At 54.3% G+C, this 20,671-nt stretch overlaps 1 protein-coding gene across 1 annotated transcript in view; it reads right to left on the reverse strand.

Annotated features, from left to right (window-relative positions):
* Positions 1-246: 246 nt before the first annotated feature.
* The window catches only part of ALX4 (ALX homeobox 4), a 46,125-nt gene continuing 25,700 nt past the window's right edge, over positions 247-20,671 (reverse strand). Inside the window, exons 2-4 of the mRNA XM_019746387.3 lie at positions 13,635-13,945; positions 7,476-7,604; positions 247-5,017 (exon numbers count right to left, since the gene is read on the reverse strand). Of these exons, the coding sequence (XP_019601946.1) occupies positions 4,688-5,017; positions 7,476-7,604; positions 13,635-13,945 (770 nt within the window). The 3' untranslated portion in view covers positions 247-4,687. The remainder of the gene's footprint in view (positions 5,018-7,475; positions 7,605-13,634; positions 13,946-20,671) is intronic.

A 20,671-nucleotide genomic window follows, 5' to 3' on the forward strand; every position in this document is an offset into this window, starting at 1 on the left:
GCTGCCCTGCCGGCTGTGACGGAGGCAGAGCTGTGCTGAGCACTCCCGAGGTGCAGGGGTGTTAAGCAGCAGCTGTGGTCACCCCTTGTCGCTGCCCGAGAAGTGGACTCTGGCAGCCCTGCTTCTCCCCCACCCCCAGCTTGCCTGCCGGGATGCAGGCAGACTGTCCCAGACCCTGGCAGGCCACGCACCCCTCTTTGTGCAGGAGCCCTGGCCGGCCACCTGTTGTTAATCTAACCCTGGCAATCCACTCTGTACTGTGTCAGCAGTTCAAAAGGGCACTGTTAGTATTTTTTGCCGACTTCAATTAACGTGAGATTTCAGAGGCCCCTCTGATCACATTTCATCTGTCACCAGTCAAGAACAAAACAGACAGGTTCCAGTTGAGAGGAGGAAGGAGGAGGAGTTTATTGCAAACAACAACCAAATAGACAGTTTGGGCTGCACCCAGCCAGGGGCGCTTGGGAGCGTCCAGCTGCTTCTGCTCTCCAGGGGGCCCCATGACTAGGCCCCGAAGGCCCCTTCTCACCAACAGCCCTCCCCTCCCACAAAAGATGTAAGTGCAATAACTTACTTTGAAAGGCAAGAACGCTTCTATTAATAGTTTGCTATAATGCAGTTACATGGTGGTATAGGCAGTAAAACTTTATAGAACTGACCTCATTTTTTTATACATTTTTCTGAATTTTTAATGTATTTTTAATATATATATATTTAATATCCACCCCAGGCCATTAAGCTAAAGGAAAAGTTGCGTTTATACAGGGTTAAAATATCTTACAATGAGAACAGTAAGTATCGGTTGAGGTTCATGTTCCTTCTAGCACTCAGCTCTCTTTCCAGCCACTGCGCAGCCAAACAGATTGTTAGACATGGAAAACTGTCCTTCAAAATCAGTAGTATAAAGGCCTAGCTCTATGGACGTAAGAGAAGGGGGAGAGGGGGCGGGCAAGACTGGGTAATGTGCTCACTGGACTACGTTTCCTCCCTACAGCATCCTTCGTGAAGTGACATGGGTGAGGTTGGTGTGACTTTGAGAAGTAGGGTTTTTGTTGCCTTCTCATTTTTCTTTGTTACGGTCATGGATGATTATCCCGGAGGCCCGTTTGCCGGACATCCTCCCCCAGCTGGGCAGGTTTGCCTCTGCACCTGACAATCAGGACCATGGAGCAGACAGGAAGCCCCAGAGTGTCTCTCAAGCTAGCTCCTCACAACCCAGCCCAGAGAGAATGGCTGCGTAAGCAGGATACACGGTAGTTTTCCTGGCAAAGTTCCTCTGGTCTCCCCAGCCGAAATGAGGGCAGAGGGGGCGCTGGAGCTGGGCCCAGTGTAGCCACAGCAATATGTGCTGGGCCCCCACCTCACGACTGCTGCCCCCCACCCCTTTGCAGTGTCTTTGAGCTAACCTGGCCACCGTGCTTCCCAAAGCTGGAGGCACGGTAGTGAGAGCTGAGAATCAAGTATAGTTGAAAGATCGCAAGAAAACATTACAAAGCCTATACGTGTCCTCCAAGTGCCATTGCAGACTTGGGGACAAGCCTCTCCATGTGCCCCCAGAGCCCTCTCCTCCCAGTCCCAGGAGCAGTGACAGCATCTGAGGGTGGTAGCAGCACCTTAGTGTCAAGCCTTGGCAGCAGCCGGGATCAGAGGCTCAGTGTCGGGGAGGCTGCCCATTGGTCTGCCAGCTACCCAGCCCTTCAGGTTTTCATCGCCATCTCCATTGAGATCTTAGGCAGATAGCCGAAGGAGATCGTCGCGTCTTTTAGCTTATTTGCTTAGCAGTGACATACAGAGCACTGTCCACCTGCCTTCCTAAGGAAGCCAGCCCGCCCGGAGTCATCCGCGCTTGCTTGTGCATCGATGAGCTGTCACAGGGACTCCTCCCGCCCTTGACGGCAGAACGCCTGGGCCTAGCCACCCAACGGAGAAGGCTGAGGCGAGGGTGGCACTCAAGCAGACAGCTGAGCTGCTGAGTGAGGCATGCGGCCCTGGGGGGCTTCATGCAGCTGCCACCCATTGCCCACTGAGGCTGCTGTCAGAGCCTGGGTGGCGTGTCCAGCCTCTTCTCTCAGCTTTGCCTCAGGTTAAAGGTGGCTGGGGCAGTTACTTCTCCACTGGGGCCCGGGGTCGTCTCACGTCTATTGTGAAGGGATTGGACTGACAGGGTTTCTAATCCCCCCACCCAGCTTGGTGGTTCTGTGGTTCTCAGAGTGTCAGGTAGGCAGGTCCTAGAGAGCTGAGGCAGGGCGAGGACAGGCCTGGGGGTGGGTAGCCCCCTGTGGGGAGATGCATGGGGATGTTTTCATCGTTGAGACTGGGCTGTGCTGGTGGGACAGGCAGCCAGAGCAACAGCTTTTTCTTCTACCAGAGGCTTTTTCGTCTCAGGTGTTTTAGTTGAAATTTGCCTGACTTAAGTCTAGCCCAGCCAGAAAGCAAATACATAGAGGATTGAGCACCAAGGGTTCCTTCCAGAAGAATCTACTTCAAGCCCTCTCTCTCTCTTCCCTCCTCTGGGGCCATCCTAGTTCTCTTTCTTTATATACTGATTCTCTCCTGGGTGAAAACATACTTATGGTGAAAGTTCTCCTCGGATCCTTCCAGCCACTAGAGCATTTAAGGGGGAAGCAAGGACTGTTCCCAGCCTTAACCAATTTTCTTCTTTCCCTGGCTAGATTTTGGGGCGTCTGAGTGATTTCAGTGAACCTCAGAACTGGAAAAGGCTTCTGAAGAGTCCTCCCAAGATCCTTAAACAAATGAAACCCTTAAAGCCAAACCTTCCAGAACATCTAGTTCAATGTCTAAGACCCTTGTCACTTCTAGAAGATCAATTTTAGAGCTACGGTGCACACAGAGGTCTGACTCTGATTAAGGGAGGCCAGAGCCAGATCCTATCCCCAGTCCTGTTTCCGGATTAGATGAGAACATGAGGCCGAGGGGGAGACTGCGGTTTCCTGTAAACCCTGAGCAGCTCGAGGGCAGAGGATCCCACTCCCCGCCCCACCCCAGGGGCTGCCCTGTGTCCAGGCCCCCCTGGCTCTCCTCACTGACCGGGTCAAGGTAGAAGGTAAAAAGGGCCTGGGCTTCTCCCTTGGGGCTACCGCTGTGGACGTCCCAGGTCCTGCAACACTCGCCCCCGAGCACAGACACGGTGTGCCACAAGCTTCAGTGACGGGTTTGACCCAGGGCCAAAACCCAAGCTGCAGGTCTCAAGCCGATGTGGAGTCCCCCGCCCCCAAGAAGGAGGCCCCTTCTTACAGTCAGGGAAATCTGCTTCCAGAGGGCATCCTGCCCCCCAGATCTGAGGCAGAGCAAGTGACCCAGAGGAGCTAAGCCCCACAAACCCTTTCAGAGGCCAGAGAGAGGGGCTGAGACTTCTGATGCCCGAGAGAAGAAGTGTCAGGGCAGGTTCTGTCTGCCCTACACCTTGAGGACCACAGAGCCCCCACCCGCCATGGAAAGCTCTGGAAGGTATGGCGCTGTACCAGGGATGGCTGATGACAGAAAGGCAGTCTGAGGCAGCGTAAGGGCCGATCTGCCTGCCTGGAGGCTGAGTGCAGGCCCACGTCCGCCAGTGAATCTTGTACCCTGTTCTCGACCCTCTTCTGCCATGACCCCAGGCTCTAGCTTGTGTGTCCCAGGTATAAATCCTTCCATGCCAGGACACTGCTCAGCAGCCCCAGTGAGTGCCAGGGTGGGGCAGGGGAAGGGAGAAAGATCCTCCTGGAGGGGTCTGACTGGTGGAAAGCAGAGCTGCCCCGACCTGCCCACCGTGGCTGTCATCCTGCCTGCCGCGGGATCAGGCGAGCTGAAGGGCAGAAGTGTGTGCGCGATCCCCCGTCCCCACCTGGACACATCTCTGCAGCCCTTTCTCCCTCTAGGAGCTTTACTTCCTCCAGCACCACGGGTACTGTGGGTGACCTGTATCCACCCCCTGCAGTATTCACCCAGATCCAGAGTCTCCAGGGTGCAGGGGCGTGGAAACATGTCCCATCCTCCTGGATGCCAGCATTGCTGGGTGACAGCAGGATTCTTTGGCTCCAGCTCCTCTCCTCCTCTGCCCACTACCTCTGGGTGTGTCCAGTACAAGGGACAGCCAGGATGGGGGCTCCTCCGTTCAGGGAGAGGCGAGGCAGGTGCCCTGGGTCCAGGAGGCCAGATGCCATGGGCTTTTAGGAAGAGAAAAGCAGATGGGAAGGCAGGAGACTGACTCTGCTGAGCAGCCTGTTCTTCAGACACAGTCAGGGGCCTGGTGACCAGGGACCCCACAGAAGAGGGAGGGATGGACGTGCCTGTACTGTTGCTGCTGCTGGGTCTGGATGGGGATCTAAACTCGACTCGCCGGTTAAACCAGGTGGGATGGAGGAGCAGGAGTGGGGAGAAAGGGTCTTCAGCTTCTAATGGATGCACAACTGCAAAACTCGGCCATCCAGCTTCCTCCACTGCCTCTAGCCAGGAGCAGGGGTCTCAGCCTCCATGCGGGGGAGGGGTAGGGGCTTGCTGCCCCCTCCCTCCCCACAGTTCACGGGGCCTCAGACTTGGGGCGGCTGAAAGTGCTGAGGGTCAGGCCCTGGCCCAGGCCAGGTTCCTAAGAGGACAGTCGAGTGAGAGGCTGGGGGCCTGGAAAGCATGGGCATGGCCAGTGCCCCAAGATTGGGGAGGGCGCGGGCATGGGACCGCAGGGGCCCTGTCAGGTAGCCCAGGAGATGGCTGCACTGTGCTCCTTGGCCTTCATGCGGAGGGCAGCAATGCTCGAGGTCTTGCGGTCTGGCTCGCCGTTGAGCTCGTAGCCGTTGAGGCCTGGGCTGAGGCCCGCTGCTCCAAATAGGCCACCCATGTGCGTCTGGCCCACGTGACTGCCAGCCCCAGAGACACTCAGGAAGTCGGTGACACTGCTGGCCCCAGAGCCAGGGGGGTGGGCATGAGGGGACATGCAGGCTGGCACCGGGTCACAGGGGACCACGCAGGCTGGAACGGGTGAGGCAGCCCCATTGTTGCCAATCCAGGACGGGTTCTGAATCTGGGGAGATGGAAGGGAGAGAGGTCATAGGCCGGCTGGGGTGGAGGTGAGGGGGGGTCCATAAGGGGCTTCCCCTACCCCCTGAATGACCTCTCCCTGCTTAGCAGCCCAACCCTATGATGAAACCGTTCTCGAACTTACATGGGAGCCTCTCAATACTTTTAAGGCCTCCAGATGCCCCCAGGAGGGCCTGGCTTTTATGCTTTGGCTCCTCTGTGCCCAGGGCCAGGCTCGCAGCAGACAGAAATTCCCTTCTAAGAACTGAACTTCAGACTTCATCAAGGTCCAGTGAAAGGGCTGTCCTGGGGCCACAGCTAAGCAGCTGAGGGCAGCCCCCCCCTCCCCAGCCGGCTGGCTTCCTGATTGTAGACACAGTTGCAGGCTCCCTCTCTGCATACATGGATTGCTTGAGGTCAGAGGCTATGTCTTCCTTGCCTGAGGCCCCTCCCCAGGCCCAGCGCCTCCTAGGTACCCGATAAATGGGAGCTAACCCCAACTCAGAGGCTTTGGTGTTGGGGACATGGGCTCTGGCCTTACAGGTTGTGGTCTGGAGCGGGTAGAGATAGCCAGTGAGGGCCTCATTCTCTCAGGAGCCAAGGTCAGTGGCTGAGATTTGAGGGGCTGACACCATTGAGGCTTCAGAACTCACTCAGGATGGAAGGGGCTGCCTCGGGAGGTGGTGAGCACCAGTGAGTAGATGAATGGAGCCTGGTGGATGCCCACAAGTCTCAGGGGTGTGGAGGATGCCCAGGCAGCAGTGAGGGCTGAACTGGACATCTTGTCTCCCATCCATGCAGCTGTAATCCCTTCCCCCTCCCTAGCTTCCACCTCTGGACCCCTTTCTCCTCTAAGCATTTATGGGGAGGTAGAGCTGGGGACTCAGCCAAAAAAAAAAATAATAATACATCTCCCAAGTGTCCTGGGTGGAGGGGCAGGGTGAGCAGGACAAGCTCTGAGGAGGAGACTGTGCCCCTCTCAGCTAGCACATCGGTGGCCCTCAGGCTGCTGTGCTGGCCTGCCTCGCAGCGCCAGGGTTTGGAATGCACTCAGGGAAGGCATTTAAAAGCAGAGTGAGGAGGGAACTCTACCCTCACATCCCACAGGTATTGTCATGGCAACAAGAACGGCTTGCAAGTTGGCTTTGGTTCGTTGGGTGATGGGGCATTGGTTGGCTTTCCCCCACTCCCTCTATCAGGAGGTCTGGGGGGTGCAACATGTGGGTGAGAGGGATGCATGAGAGGGATGAGACCTCTTGTGTGATTTTTCTCCCTCCAGCACGCGAGCAGCAGAGATCAAGGCCAAGGAGTTAGGGCTGGAGGTCCACCCTCCAGGGGACAGTGGGATGCTGGGTGTGGGGAGGGAGTGAGGGGAGGAAAAGATGAAACGACATAGCAGGAGCTGGGGCAGATGGTGTGTGTGTATAAGACACCCCACATTCGTCAGCCTCACCCCCAGGCCTGACCCTTGACTCATTCCACATGAATCCTGGGAGGGGAGGGGCACGGTTGGTCTTGGTGGAGTACCCAGATAGGCCAGGATGGCCCTGAGACAGCAAGAAGCAAAGGGGACTCAGGAAGGTCTGTGCCACTGGCTCGCTGCTGGGTGGGGCTAGACTTAGAGGCCATGACCGAAGGAGGGCTGAGAGGGAGGAAATGGCCACCGCTGCTGGATAGATTGAGGGGTGTCAGGAGTGGACTCGGCCAAAAGTAGGTTTCTCCCAGTATCCTGGGTACCTGACATTATTCATATTACTTCTTGTCCCTTTGCATCTCACTGAGGACTCAACGGCCACTAGAACAGGGGGCTGGCTGACAGACATCTACAAAGATGCTCGGTGGGGACAGAAGGTGAAGATGGGACACAGACGCGGAGGGGAACTGGCAGCCCACAGAGCAAGCTTTGTGAAAATGTATAACTCACACAGTATTTTTGCAGTGTCTAGTTTAGACCTTACACAGCCTTTCAAAGGTGTTGGGACAGGGACTTTTATAATGTCCATGTTACAGATGAAGAAACTGAGGCTCAGAGCTTGTGATTGCCCAAAGCGTGAAAGATTAGGAGCTGGGGTGACAACCTGTCCTGGGACTCAGATGTCATCCAAGTCCTCCAGATGTCAGCACTGCCTTTCCTGGGAACACTGATGGTTCCTAATGGCCTCAGCCTGCCTTGCTTCTGACGCCCATAGCAAAAGTGGCAACAGCAGTAGAGGAGAAAGCCACCCTCACTGCCCCAACGTTCCCTTCCCTAAAGCCCAGCCAAGCCTGGGTCAACACGTGGGACAGAAATCGCTCTGGGTCTCCTACACTCTGTTGTATACAGGCACACACCTGAACTGGGCCTGAAGGGCCCTTGGAGCCGTGAGTCCCATCTCAGAGGACCTAGGTCCTTCTCTGATGTACTCGTTCTCAGAGCGCGTGGGGCTGGGGGTCGGAACAGGCAGCTGAGGGTAGGGACTTACCTGGGCGTAGTTCTCAGCTCGGGTGAGGAGGGGCAGCTCATAGGCAGTGGAGAAGTGGGTTCGGACCTGCTGCATCTGCCCAAAACGCTCCCTCTTCCTCCACTTGGCCCTCCGGTTCTGGAACCACACCTGGAGGAGAAGGCAGTTGTCACAGGGGTCAGACCCCGAGCTGGAGGCCTCACCTTCAGGAGGTGCAAGCCGATCCCTTGAGCCCCAGCAGGACATGGGGCTGCAGATAAGTGCTGCTTTAGCCTTTATCCTCCAGAGCTTACAATCTGGAATGACCACCCGAAAGTCAGGAAGGCAGCTTACCCCAACTAGCCATGGGTATGACTGTGGGCCAGGAACTTCATTTTTCCTAAGCTTCAGAACAGAACAAGCGTCACACACACATGAAACACATCACTGGTCACTTAGCAATCATCCAACCAACCCCAACACGTGGCCCAATCTGCTGTGGGCCACGGACCCCTGTGGAGAGCCTGATTAAGGCTGTGAATGCTCCTCCAGAAAATCTTTCTACTGGAGGACCTCTCTCTCTCTGTCTCTCTCTCTCTCTCTCACACACACACACACACACACACACACACACACACACACACACGCACGCACGCACACAGTTTTCCAAAAGGTTCATAGCTCCCCGGGGCCTATTGGCCCAGATTCCCTACCTTCCTGAATCCTCTCTGCAGCCCTCTTACTGGAAACAGTTTCCCAGCTCAGAGCCCAATATGTTAAAGGTTCTGTGGACAAGAGGGGTTCAGCTGGGCAACAGAGGCAATCGGGGATGGCTTCTTGGAGGGGAGGACTGGAGCTGGGCCTTGAGTGTTGGCTGGAGGGAGGAAAGCCCAGGCCTGAGTTTAGAAACAGTAGGGAAGGCTCGGGAGGCCTCAGGAGGCCACGCTGCCCTGTTGGGGGTAGTGGTGGGAGGGAAAGAAGGTGGAAGCAGATATCAGAGTGTGGAGAGCCTTGAGTACCAGTGAAAGGGTTTGCTCTTGGTGCCATCAATAGAGGCGTCCGCTGCAAACTCTTCGTGCAGGAGAGTGCCTGATACTGAGCAGGAGGGGCGCCCACCTGTCACTGATCAGGGGTGGGTGGGGGTGTTAGGTTGACTGGGAACCCCATGAGGAGGGCGGTCTCCGAGTCTCAGGTGAGCGAGCTGGAATCTCTGGGGTGAGGCAGGTCCATTTCCTTTGCTGGAGCATTTCAGGCAGGCTGAGAACTTTCCCAAGGCTCGTAGGAAGAGCTCACCTTGGGGCCTCCTGCCCCTGTCTGTGACTTGGGATCACAGGATGGGACAAGAGGTGAAAAGGGATCAGCTTCCAGGCCAGGAATGGCTTCAGGCTGAGTCCAAGGCAGACCTCGGAGCTCCCCGGAGGGAGATTTCTGTCAGCTTGATGTGTGCCTGACAGCTGACTAAGGGGCACGTGGGCACAGCTGGAACAGCACACCGTCAGCAGCCTCGAGGATGGGGAGCATGGAGCAGTGACAAGGAGCTTGGCCGCTAAGGTCTAGGCACTGAGAGCGCCGGCTTTCCTCAGGTCCAGTCCCTGCCGCACGGGTGGAAACACTTCCCGTCCATCATGATCTGTGCTGCTGCAGAGCTAAGTAAGAGGGGTCATCTCCAGAAACAACTGTCAACTACAGCACCAGGCTTCCTCATAGGAAGGGGCTGGAGCTGGCCTGAGGCACGGCCAGGCTCCCCACAGGGCAGCACGGAGGCTGCTAAGCCTGAGGAGGCTTCAAGTGTAGCTGGGAAACGGAGTGTCCATTGGAGCATTGGCATTGCCAATGGCCTCAGTTTCTACATCTGGAAAATGGGCCAATATCTGTATTGACATCCCCATAGGGGTGGTGCCTCATAGGGCAGCAGGTGAGATAGACATGAAATTTTGTCACAGGTTTTAGAGTACTTCACACTTGTTTATTTATAGGTCCTGAACTTTCTTGCTGTCTTTTGCTAGGAGTCAAAAAAGCTGAAGTATGTGTGTCTCATGTTAGTGTGGGGAGGGTGGGGGTGAGGAGGGAGTGTGGTACTACACCTCATTTTCCCTCCCTAGTCCCAAGTATACATGTTCACAAGTGCGTGCGCGCGCGCACACACACACACACACACACACACACACACACTGGCCAACATTTCTTTCAGAGTCACTCCATCTCCCCTCTTGACTCTGTGTTCTCCTTGGAGACTGGCCCTCTCCTGGGCTTGGGGTCTCAGCCCTGCCCCAGAGCCTCCTGGGGCCCCTTGTCCCCCCGGGGCTTTGGGGTCTAGGCCCAGTCCGCCCGCTGGGAGCCAAGGGCATATCGGGTCTCCTTTCTGCACTGCTGAAACGGGATCCCCCTTTATCAGTGGCCTGGAATGGGGGACTGGGGGCAGGATGAGAGACTGCATCAGAGGAGCTTGTTTTCATTTCATGTTTAATTTCCTGCAGGCTTAGCTCAGTCTTTCCGCTCCTTCCTCCACCTCCCAGGGTTTTCTGTGGGGGGAGTTGGGGAGGAGGGGAGAAGCCCCCTGGAGGCATCAAGATGGCTTCTTTCTCTGGGGGTGGGGCGAAGGCAAGAAAAAGCTTATGTTGCTGCCACTGCGGGGGTTTCCCTGAGTCTCTGTGGGCTCCGGTCACTGTGTGGGAAATGTGAAGGTGGAGAAACACTGGTGGAGTGTCACATAGGCTCTGGATGGGCCAGGAGGATCACAGAGCCAGGAGGAAGGAGGCCAGGGTCCCAAACGGGGCCTGGAATTGAGGGGAGGAGCAGAGTTGGGGGAGATGGAATGTAAGGTGGGGGGGCTGGAGCTAAGTGTGGGGGAGGAAGAGGCGGGGGAGAGGGGAGACCTGGTTATCTAGGAAGATGGATGAGCAGGCGTGGGAGAGGCAGCAGAGATAGCACTGTCTTTGGGAAGGGAGTGGCTTGGGGTCAGGCTGAGGGCTTTATTTGAGGGCTAAAGATGGAGCTTGGGGGAGGCGGCCCAGCTGTGGGGGAGCAGCCCAATGGGAGCAGACCTCCCCACCTCCTTCTCCCGTGCCTTCCTCCCTGGGCCTTACCCTGTATGCAAGGCTGGAGCTTTTCTGCTCAAATCAAAGCCTCTCGGGTCTTCAGTGTTCTCACACATAAATTGGGTGATGGCAGGGGTATCCTCACGGGCCCCCCCTGTGCTGACATTCATGGCCCTGAGGCTTGGAGTTGCCTTCCATTTCTGATCCCTGGAGCCTGGGACTCCACCGGCCCCGCCACAAATGCTCTGTGCCCCAGGCCTGTCTCCACTGTACAGCCCTAGGGAGGAGAGTGGCCTGCGAGGTCCCGGCCTTCCATTCTGCATGTCTCACCCCAGGACCACCCCGGCACAGGCCCACTCAGCACAGGCCTCTCCCCAAGGAATCAACTGTCTTGGCAGAGGCCTTGCTAACCGCAGCCCATCTGGGGCCAGGGTGGGGTGGCCCAGGGCGAGGGAGGGAGGGAGGCCTCTGTCTTATTGTCTTCAGACACCAGCTGCGGAGATTGGAATCCCAGACAGCAGAGAGAGGCCCCTTCAGCCCCCTGGAGCAGGGCCAAACCCCGGGCTTCTTCCCAGGAAAGGTCCATCTCAGAGTCCTCATCGCCTCCTCCCTGTCCCCTCCGCCACTCGACGCCAGGCACCTGGCCTCCCACCAGCTGAATACGGGCCCCGAACTAACTCAACAGAGGCAGGCAGGGGGTTCCATCACCACTCCCTCCACCCCCCAGGGCACTGTGCGGCTCAGGGCTCAACCCAGAGGTCTGACGCACATGAAGATCCCACCCACCCTGCTGCCTTTATACAAAGAAAAGTCTCGGAACAATCTGGCACGTGTCCTGGTAGAGCAAACTAAAGTGGAAGAAGCAGTGGGATGGAACTCAGGAGTCCTAGATTCTAGTCTCCACACTGCCAGTGAGTCACTCTTCCTGACTCGCCTGAGCACCGGCAATCATTTCCCACCTCTGGGCCTCTTCTTCCTCGTTACCAAACGAGAGGACCAGGTGATCCTTTCCAGCACTAACATTCTCTAATTCTGTGATCCTCCCCTTAGATGATAAGATACACAACCCAATCGGGTTTCCCTTTCTGCCGTGGCTGCCAGGAAGCTCAGGGTTGCAATTTGTGTTCAGTGACAACTATGATCCTAAGCCTAGATTTTTGACATAATTACCTTTCCGTTTCACGAAGTTGTTGTTCTTCTTAGATGAAAATAAAGAAAACAGTACATCTTTCATTGTAAGCTGCCTCAGCTCCATTTTTGGATGTAGGCATAAATTGTGTGTGTGTTTGTGTGTGTGCGCACGTGCAGACAGAATACTCTATTTCAGGTGGTGATTGAAAAATGCTAGACATGCCCCAATGTCCTTTCCATGTCTTGTACTGAAAGAGCCATCCTTCTTTCGATACTAAGTGAATTCTACTCCTGAACATTCCCATCCATTTGTTAGGAACACACACATGCACACACATATGTATACACATCCCGCACAGGAAAGGAACTGGTTTGTCCCCACCAGTTCAGCACTGGAGAGGAATAAAACAGACAGCCTGCTCTCAGGAACTTATGGTTAAACAACCTGACTATTCAGAATTACTTTGGGTACCTGAAGTTAGTGGATGGCTACATATTTACTGATAACTGTTAGTCCTTTTCACATTGGCTATTGTAGATGAAAACGTTTCTGGCCTAAATTACGAATGCCTCTGCCTTAATAAACAGAACATGGTAGAGAGTGATAAAGCTTTTATTGACGCCTAATGCAACAGGGGGCGCCCTTGGGCCTGCTGAGTAACCAAGGGCTTTGTCCTGGCACTGAAATGCCCACTGAACTGAGCTGAGCTGCTTTAAAAAAATAAATAAACAAAAAATAGTATTTTTCTCAAGCTGTTGATTTCCCTAACCCACTGGAAGGGAGGGGCGGGGGGCGGGGAACTGCTATCTAACACCTTATTTGCTATTTCTAACATGCTCTGGGGGGGAAAGCAGACTGAGCAAGATATTTATTTTGTGCTAAGCTGAAGCTTGAGCTCCAGTGTGTGAATTTTGTCACCTGTTTTGAGGTATTCAAAGGTCTTGGCTTCCTTTCTGATTCTTTCTTTGCTGAATTTCATGCAAGGTGGGGGAACGCACCTCTCTGGACAAAAGAGGTCAATTGGTCTACAGATATTTCTTTTTTGCCCTTGTCGCTCTAAGTTCAGCCTTCTCTAATTGGTAGGAATACCGTGAGTGATGAACAATCAGACAGTACCTGCCCTCAAAGACTCACTTTCTAGTGGGAGGAGACAAGCAGATCAAATACGTTAAGCCAGTCATAAATTCTACAAAGAAGATAAAATAGGATAATGTGGTAGTAGGTAACCTGGTTTGGTTGTGTTGTGTTGTGTTGCATTGGGTTGGGTTGAGTTGGGTTGGGTTGGATTGTGTTGGTTTGGGTTGAGTTGGGTTGAGCTGTGTCGGACTTTGTTGGGTTGGGTTTGGTTGGGTTGGGTTGGGTTGAGCTGTGTTGGACTTTGTTGTGTTGTGTTGTGTTGTGTTGGGTTGGGTTGGGTTGAGCTGTGTTGGACTTTTTGGGTTGGGTTGGGTTGGGTTATGCTATGTTGGATCGTGTTGTGTTGGGTGGCTGGGTGGTGGTAGGGACTAGTGCTTTTGCCATGGTGGGCAGGAAGACTTCTCAAAGGACGTAAATCTAGTTGGGACCTGAATGATGGAGGAGTAGGCAGGCCATCCTGGGCAGAAAGAAGAGCTGGATTGTTCCCTATTTCTGATCATCAAGCTGCTGTGGATGTCTTTAAGTTTATCCTGTTTCCTTTCTGAGAGCCAGGCCTTCCAGATCAGAAACCAGACATCTTCTCCTTCTTGAAAGGGCCTGGACTGTCACACCACATAGAGCCCAGAAATAATTAACAGGCTTCCTGCCCCTCCACCGAGGGCCCTCCTTCTGTCACCTCTGCTCCAACCAGAGCAAAAGCCTGATATTAAGGTGGATAAAAGCAGACTTGTCCTGGCTGGAGCAGGGCTGTGAGGGGCAGGCTGGGAGCCTTGGAGGCTCTCCTTGGTGAAGTGAAGAGCATGTGGCTGAAGGACAGTCAGGCAGTGTCAGCTCGAGCCACCAGCCCAAGGGCAGGCCCTGCTCTCCCTTCCCACCCCAGACACACTCACTGACCTGCACGCGGGCCTCGGTGAGGTCCGTTCTCATGGCCAGCTGCTCCCGCGCGTACACGTCGGGGTAGTGGGTCTTCTGAAAGACCTTCTCCAGCTCCTCCAGCTGGTAGCTGGTGAAAGTGGTTCGGTTCCTCCGCTTCTTGCCCTTGTTGCTCTCCGAGTCGGCCTTCTCCAGCGGGCTGGGGAGGTCAGCGCTGGCCCGGTCCTGGGGACCCTTCACCCCAGCCTCCTTCACACTGAGGTAGCTGTTGTCCATCCCCACGGTGTCAGAGTCAGGTGGTAACTCTGGCTCACTCAGGGAGCTCTCCTTGGCTGAGGGAGTAGGATACAAGGTCAGAAACCAATGGCTGAATCGAGCAAGAGAGGAGGGAGGGACGGGCAGCCATCTCCTGCCTTTCCCCTCTCAGGGGGTATACATTGGATGCGAGGTCAGGGTTCTAATCCTGGCTTTCCATGAATATGCTGTGTGACCTTGGCCAAGGCTCTTTCCCTCTCTGAGCCTCTTTGACATTATCTCAGAATCTTTCTGAGCCCCTTTCAGCATCAATGTTATGTGACTCTGAGTCAACCAATCTGACCTCTATGACCTTTAATTACTACCCCACTGACCCCAGGCTCATCCCTAGAGAAGGATGCCCTTTGCCAGAACTTCTCCTTTGGGCATCGAGGATGCTGACCCAGTGCCTCAGATGCCTGGGGTGGGACGGAAAACTTATTCAGCAGCCATGTCTGGCCCATCTGCGCCTGGGGTGAGGAGGTGAGGCCAACATCAAGGCAGACAGAACGCCCCTCCTTTCTTGACCTGGTCCTGTCTGGGGTTCAGCAGGAGCTGTGGAAATTCCGCCCCAAGAGCTGAGGAATTATATCCCCTTACCCCCCTGCCCCACTGGTCTGACCTATTGGCCAAGCAGTGTCCTGCCCCCTCCATGTGGACACTGCTAGATTTACACAAAGCTCGAGGCCCAGGCCCACAGCCTCTGCCAGCTGACAAAATGGGGCTCTGCCTCCTGATTCCTAGAAGCTTAGAGCTGAAAAGACAAGTCAACCCATGCAGGTCAAGAATGAGGAGGCAGTGGCCAGGGTGGAGGGTGGAATGGAAGCAGCTTGTCCGTGTCTGCAAAGCCCAGTGAGCACCCTGGGCAGACACACTGGCCTCCGAGCCAGGCACCACGGTGTGACTCCCGCAGGGACGACTCTCCAGCTGTGTGCTTTGGACAGTTCACTTAACCTCTTTGTGCCTCAGTTTTCTGCTCTGTAAAATGGGGATGAAGATGCCTGTAGGATAGATATCCTTATAGGGTAGTTGTGGGATTAAAGAGGCCAACATGTGAAGCATTCAGCACAGTGCCGCTGGGTGGGTTTCTGCCAGTGTCATTCCCAGTTCTGGCCTGGACTTGAGAACAGCAGAGGACTCGGACTCTGGAGAAGTCCTCCAAGTGGGCAGACCCTCCCTGGAGCACCTGAGTGCAGGAGCATGGGTGGCACTGTGGAAAGGGCACAAGGCCGTGTCTGGAGATGGGTGTGAGCCTCTCTCTGAACCACATTGCCTTGTCTATGACTCTTGTGAAGTGTGAGGAGCGTTGACAAGACCTTTCACGTGCACAAGCGCTGATCGTCACAAGCATGAAGACCACTCTGACCCTCAGTTTCCTCTTCTGAGAATAGGTCCAAACAACAGGCATTAAGTGTCAGGATGATGCCTCTAGCCCAGGTCTCCTGACTCTGTCCAGGTCCTGGGGGCCAAGGCTTCGGGTTCACTCTCATCCCTGGCTTTCTGTATACACTGGGGGCTCTCTTCGTGCTGGGGAAGCTGAGTGGCACATTTGGTTCTGTCATTCGCACCTCCCTCTCCAAGGTACCAAGGAAAGGGGGTGGACGTGAGTGGGCCTGGAAGCAGCTTTGGGAGGACATTTCTGAGAGTCACTACCAGTGCTGATGCCATCGGGATGGTGGGCTGGCCCGCAGGCATCACGCATGACACCCATCTGAGCCCAGACACACGCAGATTGCCAAGGCTTCAGTGACAGCAGCATGCAAACTGCCGCTGTCAGCCGGGCCAAGAGCTTTCAGCAAAGATATTTATCTTCCTGGCAGACAAATAAGTTTTATGTTTTGGGTTTTTTGTTTTTTTTAAGAGAAGAAATCCCACTCAGCCTCACCAAAAATAAACATCTTTGTTATGCAACTTCCTGGAGGCCAGACCTGGAGGGGGCAACCCCTACCCCTCCTGCCATAGCCCTGCTCCCCAGACCTCATCCCATGACCCTGAGGACCCTTCCAGCATCCTCTGGCATCCATCCTGGGATTGGGACCACCCCACACAGCCAAAGTGTCTGGGCTGCCCAGAGGGAGCTCCATGTTCTAGAAACTGCGAGTTGGTAGGGACCAGCCCCAACCCCTAGTTTTCACCGGGAGTTGGGAGAGGTGCTGACAGAGATCAGAGAGAGCAGGGAATATGTATGTGCTAACTGGCGAGAGAGTGTGGCCTCTTAGCTCCTGGGTCCCTTCCTCAGGGAGAGTAGTAGAGGCAAAGCAATCCAGGGGCCTCACATAGTCAAGAAGGCCTGCTGTGCTCATCCTGGGGGCAGAAGGACCAGCCCCTGAGGAGGAGGGCGTAATGATGCAGCCCCTCAGAGAAACCCCTCAGCGCTCAGCTGGTTCTAGGCTGACTGAGTCCAGCCTTCCATGGCGAGAAGTAAGAATCCAGTTTCCCCACCTCCAGCCACCCACTGAGACCCAGCGAGAACAGGAGAGATGGGAGACAGCACCGTGCGTGCCAAAACCACCAGACCAAGAGTTGGGAGATCAACTCTCGGTCCCAGCTCCAGCACGGTCTGCCTGTGACTTCAAGTCACTCAGTTCACGTGAGTCTCGTCTACACAGGGGAGCAGGCATGTGCCATCTGGAGTGGGGACAGCAGGCAGGGGTGGTGTCACACCTCAGCCCAGTAGAGTGTCCCTCCCACATTACTTACCAGTGGACCTTCCCTTAGGATCTGGATGGGGAGAAAGATGGGGCTTGTGTGTATCCAAGCAAATGTCAGCTGACTGAAAAGGCTGAGAGATAAATGGGAGTGACGCTTCTGGTCTCAAAGAAGAGAAAAATGCCTCCTAATCTCAGTCTTGATTATTAGTCATCTTGCTTTAAATCCTGAGGCTGGGTCCCTAATTTAGACAAAAAATAGAACTCCCCCAAGGTTCTGTGCCCCTCCCAACTGGTCAGACTGGCAAGCCAAGGCCCTCTCAGGAACTCAATCCAAAGACCCCAGACTGGAAGGCACCTAGTTCAACCTCCTTCTACCCCCCGGCAGCCCCACCAGGTGCTGCAATCCAGGCTTTGGTGCCAGAGAGCTTACTGCCCCCAGGACAGCCAGACCATTCGTCCTTAGGTCCAGCCCATGTGTGTTGCAGGGAGGTCTGGCTCATTTGTCCTGGTTCTAAACGTCCAGCCCCTGCCCCAGGACAGCCCTGCAGATGTTTAGAGCAGCTACCGCGCCTCTCTGAGCCTTCCTTGTCCTAAGTAGCTGTAGTTCCTACTGCTGTTCCTCAAGTGGCCCCTAGCTTCTCGAGCCTGTTTGAGGCCGGGTGCCAGGGGTAGGCTGGGTGACAGTGCTAGGCGTGGGCAAAGCCAGCAGATTGCTCTCCGACTACATGATCCTGAGGGGCTGGGTGGAGAATCAGCATGGTGGCCCGAGCCTAGGTGCTGTGAGCGTCCAGCTTGCTCTGCAGTGCCCTCCTCAACAAAGACGACCACTGAAAACAGGTTCCACGACTCAGGCGGAATTCCTGCAGACCAAAGGAAGCCACTGACTTCCTGGGTCCCCCTCACACCCACCTCCGGCCACCTGTCTGGAATGTCCCTTCTTTCCAGCTGACCTTCAAGTCCAGTCAAGCACCAGCTTCTCCAGGAAGCCTTCCCAGACTGCAACAGCCATAGAGATCCCTCCATCTTCTGCTCAGCTGCTCCAATTGCTAGTCTCTGACTAGTAGATAATCAATCCCTGAACGTCCAGCTGCTCCTATAGGATGTCCCGAGGGCTGGGACCTCATGCCATTTGTCCCTTTTCAGCCCAGGGCTTAACCCAGGATGGGGCAGGCGGCAGACACGCAATGAGAAATTGCTGAAGAGTAAATGGCACTTTCTAACAGACCTATTACTGAGCACTCACTCTGTCCAGCTATCTTTGTGCACCTACCATGTGCCAGCAGCCTACGGCGAACATGAAGAAAACACTGCTGAACAAATGAATGAACCAGTTCATCCTGGTAGACAATGAGGAGAACGGTGGATACGATACATGAAAAAGAGGCACACACTGGCTAATGCCACCGTTAAAGGTGGACAGCTGAAGTGGGAGGAGGAGATGAGCTCACCGAGGGAGAGCGGGTAGAAGACCGAGACAGACATGCAGGGAGTAGCAGGGAAGCAGGGAGGGGTCAGGAGGCAGAAGGAGAAGCAGAGAGGTAGGCTTCATGGAGGAGGCGGGAATTTCAATGTCCAGGAAATCCAGTCCAGCATCTGCCAGGATCCAGCTCCACACCCACCACGCTGCACACCGGGGTAGAAGAAAGGCCACTGGGAGACTCTCAGCTGGCCCAGCTGCCAGGTTAGCTTTCTTCAGGCCGATGGCACCCAGTGCTGGCATGAGGCTGAGAAGCAAAGAGCCCCACCTGGGTCCAGGCCATCTGCCTGCAGGTCCGATGTCCCCCCTGCCCTCCCGAGGGCAGCTCCCATATAGACGCTGTCCTGGTGCTCTGCTGACGCCCCTTCTTTGTGGCCTTTGTCCAGCCCAAGGCTCTGTAATCCCAATCTGCGTAATCCCAGTAGAATGTCTTGATGTGGAAATAAACCCCAGACAACCCAAAGGAATCAAGTGAGGTGCATAAAAGATCAAGAGTAATCACAGCCTGCCTCACAGAAGGTACGCACGCCAGGGTGGCCCTGACGGTATGGCACGCCCTCCAAACAGTCCTTGGTAAATGTTATTTCCGTCGACCACTTCTGATGAAGTGGGAAGCATTCAGTTCAAAGTTACGTTCTTAATCAGGAGCTCCAGAAGGCCCTTCGGCCTCTGCCTGAACCTCTTCTGGGACCTGCCTGGGCTGCGGCTAGACGGTCCTGGCTATTGGATTTCGAAATAGAAAACCTTTCTTCATTCCCTTAACCTCTACCCATTTGTCTTGGTTCAACTAAATGGCGTCACTCTAATCTAGTCTAACCTTTCTTTTTGACATGAAAGCCCTTAAGAGATTTCCAAAGGTGACTGCGATTTTTTTTTTTATGACTGTAATTTAAAGAGAAATTATTTTTATGACTGATTTATTTAAAAAGAACAAACTTCTGAAGCCATTTGGGGAGAGGGTGCCGGAGGCATCTGTGTGTGTATTCCTTCTGAGTGCACAAGTGTGTGTGCCCTCGGGCATGTGGCACGGTCTGCAGCTGTGCATGGGTGTGGAGAACATATGTGTAGTTGCCTACAGAGTGTGCACGCTTGTGTGGTCAAGTGCAGGCACACAAATGGGATGTGTGCTATTGTGCGTATGTGTGAGCGTGCATTGCTCTGCAGACACGCGTGGGTGGGTATGGACATGCGCGGTGTGTGTGTGTGTGGAGTTGCACACAGGCCCTTGCATATGGAGTGTATGTCGAAGGGGTCTGAGTAATTTTATCCTCCATGGTTTTGATTACATCTATTTTCCCTCCAAACATCTGCTTTGTGGGGGACAAGCTGCTCGCTCTGTTCTTGGGTGAGTTGGCCTCACTCACCCTATGGCAGAGAGCACAGCTCCGATGTAATCTCCTTAAACAAAACAGGCCAGCATGGGGCCCTTTCATGCTATTTAAAGGGCACTGACTAAACCCACTGCTGTCCAAACAGTCGTGTGGAGGTGGGGGCGGAGGTGAAAGGTTAGCCATTGATCATGTCTCCAACCCACCTCATCTGCCACTGAGCTCTGTCCAGAGCTCAGCTTGCTGTCCCTAGGTTAGCTCCAGGCCCCATAAATAAGGCTGAAGGGGCAGCAGTAACTAGGGTGACTCGTCAGCGAACGTGCATGGAATCTGGCTGATTGCACCAATGGAGACAGTGTCCCTGCCTCAAGGAGCTACCCATCTGCAGAGGAGAGCAGGGGGCAGAAGTGTGGGTGCTCGGGCCAGCCACCCACAAGCTGACCAGGTGCTCCTGTTCACCAGCGTGCACAATCCAAGCCCTAAAAATGCTTCTCCAAATAAGGGAAGTCCGAGAAAGTGTCACAGACCACAAAAGGCTAAGGAGACATGAGGACTAAATGTAATGTGGCATCTTTGGTGATGTCCTGGAACAATAAAAGGACATTTGGGAAAAAAGAGTGATATCTGAAGGTGTGGTGGACTTTAGTTAACAGTAATATATATATATAATTTCTTTTTAAGTGGGCAAAATATTTGAACAGACATTTCACCCAAGAAGATATACAGGTGGCAAATGAGCACGAAAACATTCTCAACATGTTATCAACTATGGAAATGCAACCTAAAAGCCCAATGAGATATCACTACACACCTACTGCAATGGACACAGAAAACCTGACGATACCGAGTGATGGTGAGGATACGGAGCCACTGGAACTCTCGTACATCGCTGGTGGGAAAACAGGGCGGCAGTGTCTTACGTCATTAAATATACACTAACCCCATGACCCAGCAATCCCACTGCTAGGCATTCACTCTAAAGAAATGAAGACATTTTTGAGGGCAGGGTGGGGGTGGACACCAAACTTGCATGCGAATGTTTATGAAAGCTTTGTTTAGAATCACCGCAACTGTCCTCTAACAGGTGACTAGCTCAGCAAACCGATGCAGCCGTGCCATGGGATGCTACTCGGAGATAAAAGGAACAATAATTGATACAAGAAATAACTTGCAAAGGCAGCATTTGGCCTGTAAAAGAAGCCAGTCTCAAAATTTACGTGATGTAGGACTTCACTTATGTACCATCTGACATGCTGGGAGAGGCAACAGTACGGGGATGGTGAACAGCTCACTGCTGGCCAGGGCCTG

Source organism: Rhinolophus sinicus, chromosome 14 (assembly GCF_057876585.1).
Source record: "Rhinolophus sinicus isolate RSI-liver-muscle chromosome 14, RSI-T2T, whole genome shotgun sequence".
Classification (NCBI taxonomy): Eukaryota; Metazoa; Chordata; class Mammalia; order Chiroptera; family Rhinolophidae; genus Rhinolophus; species Rhinolophus sinicus.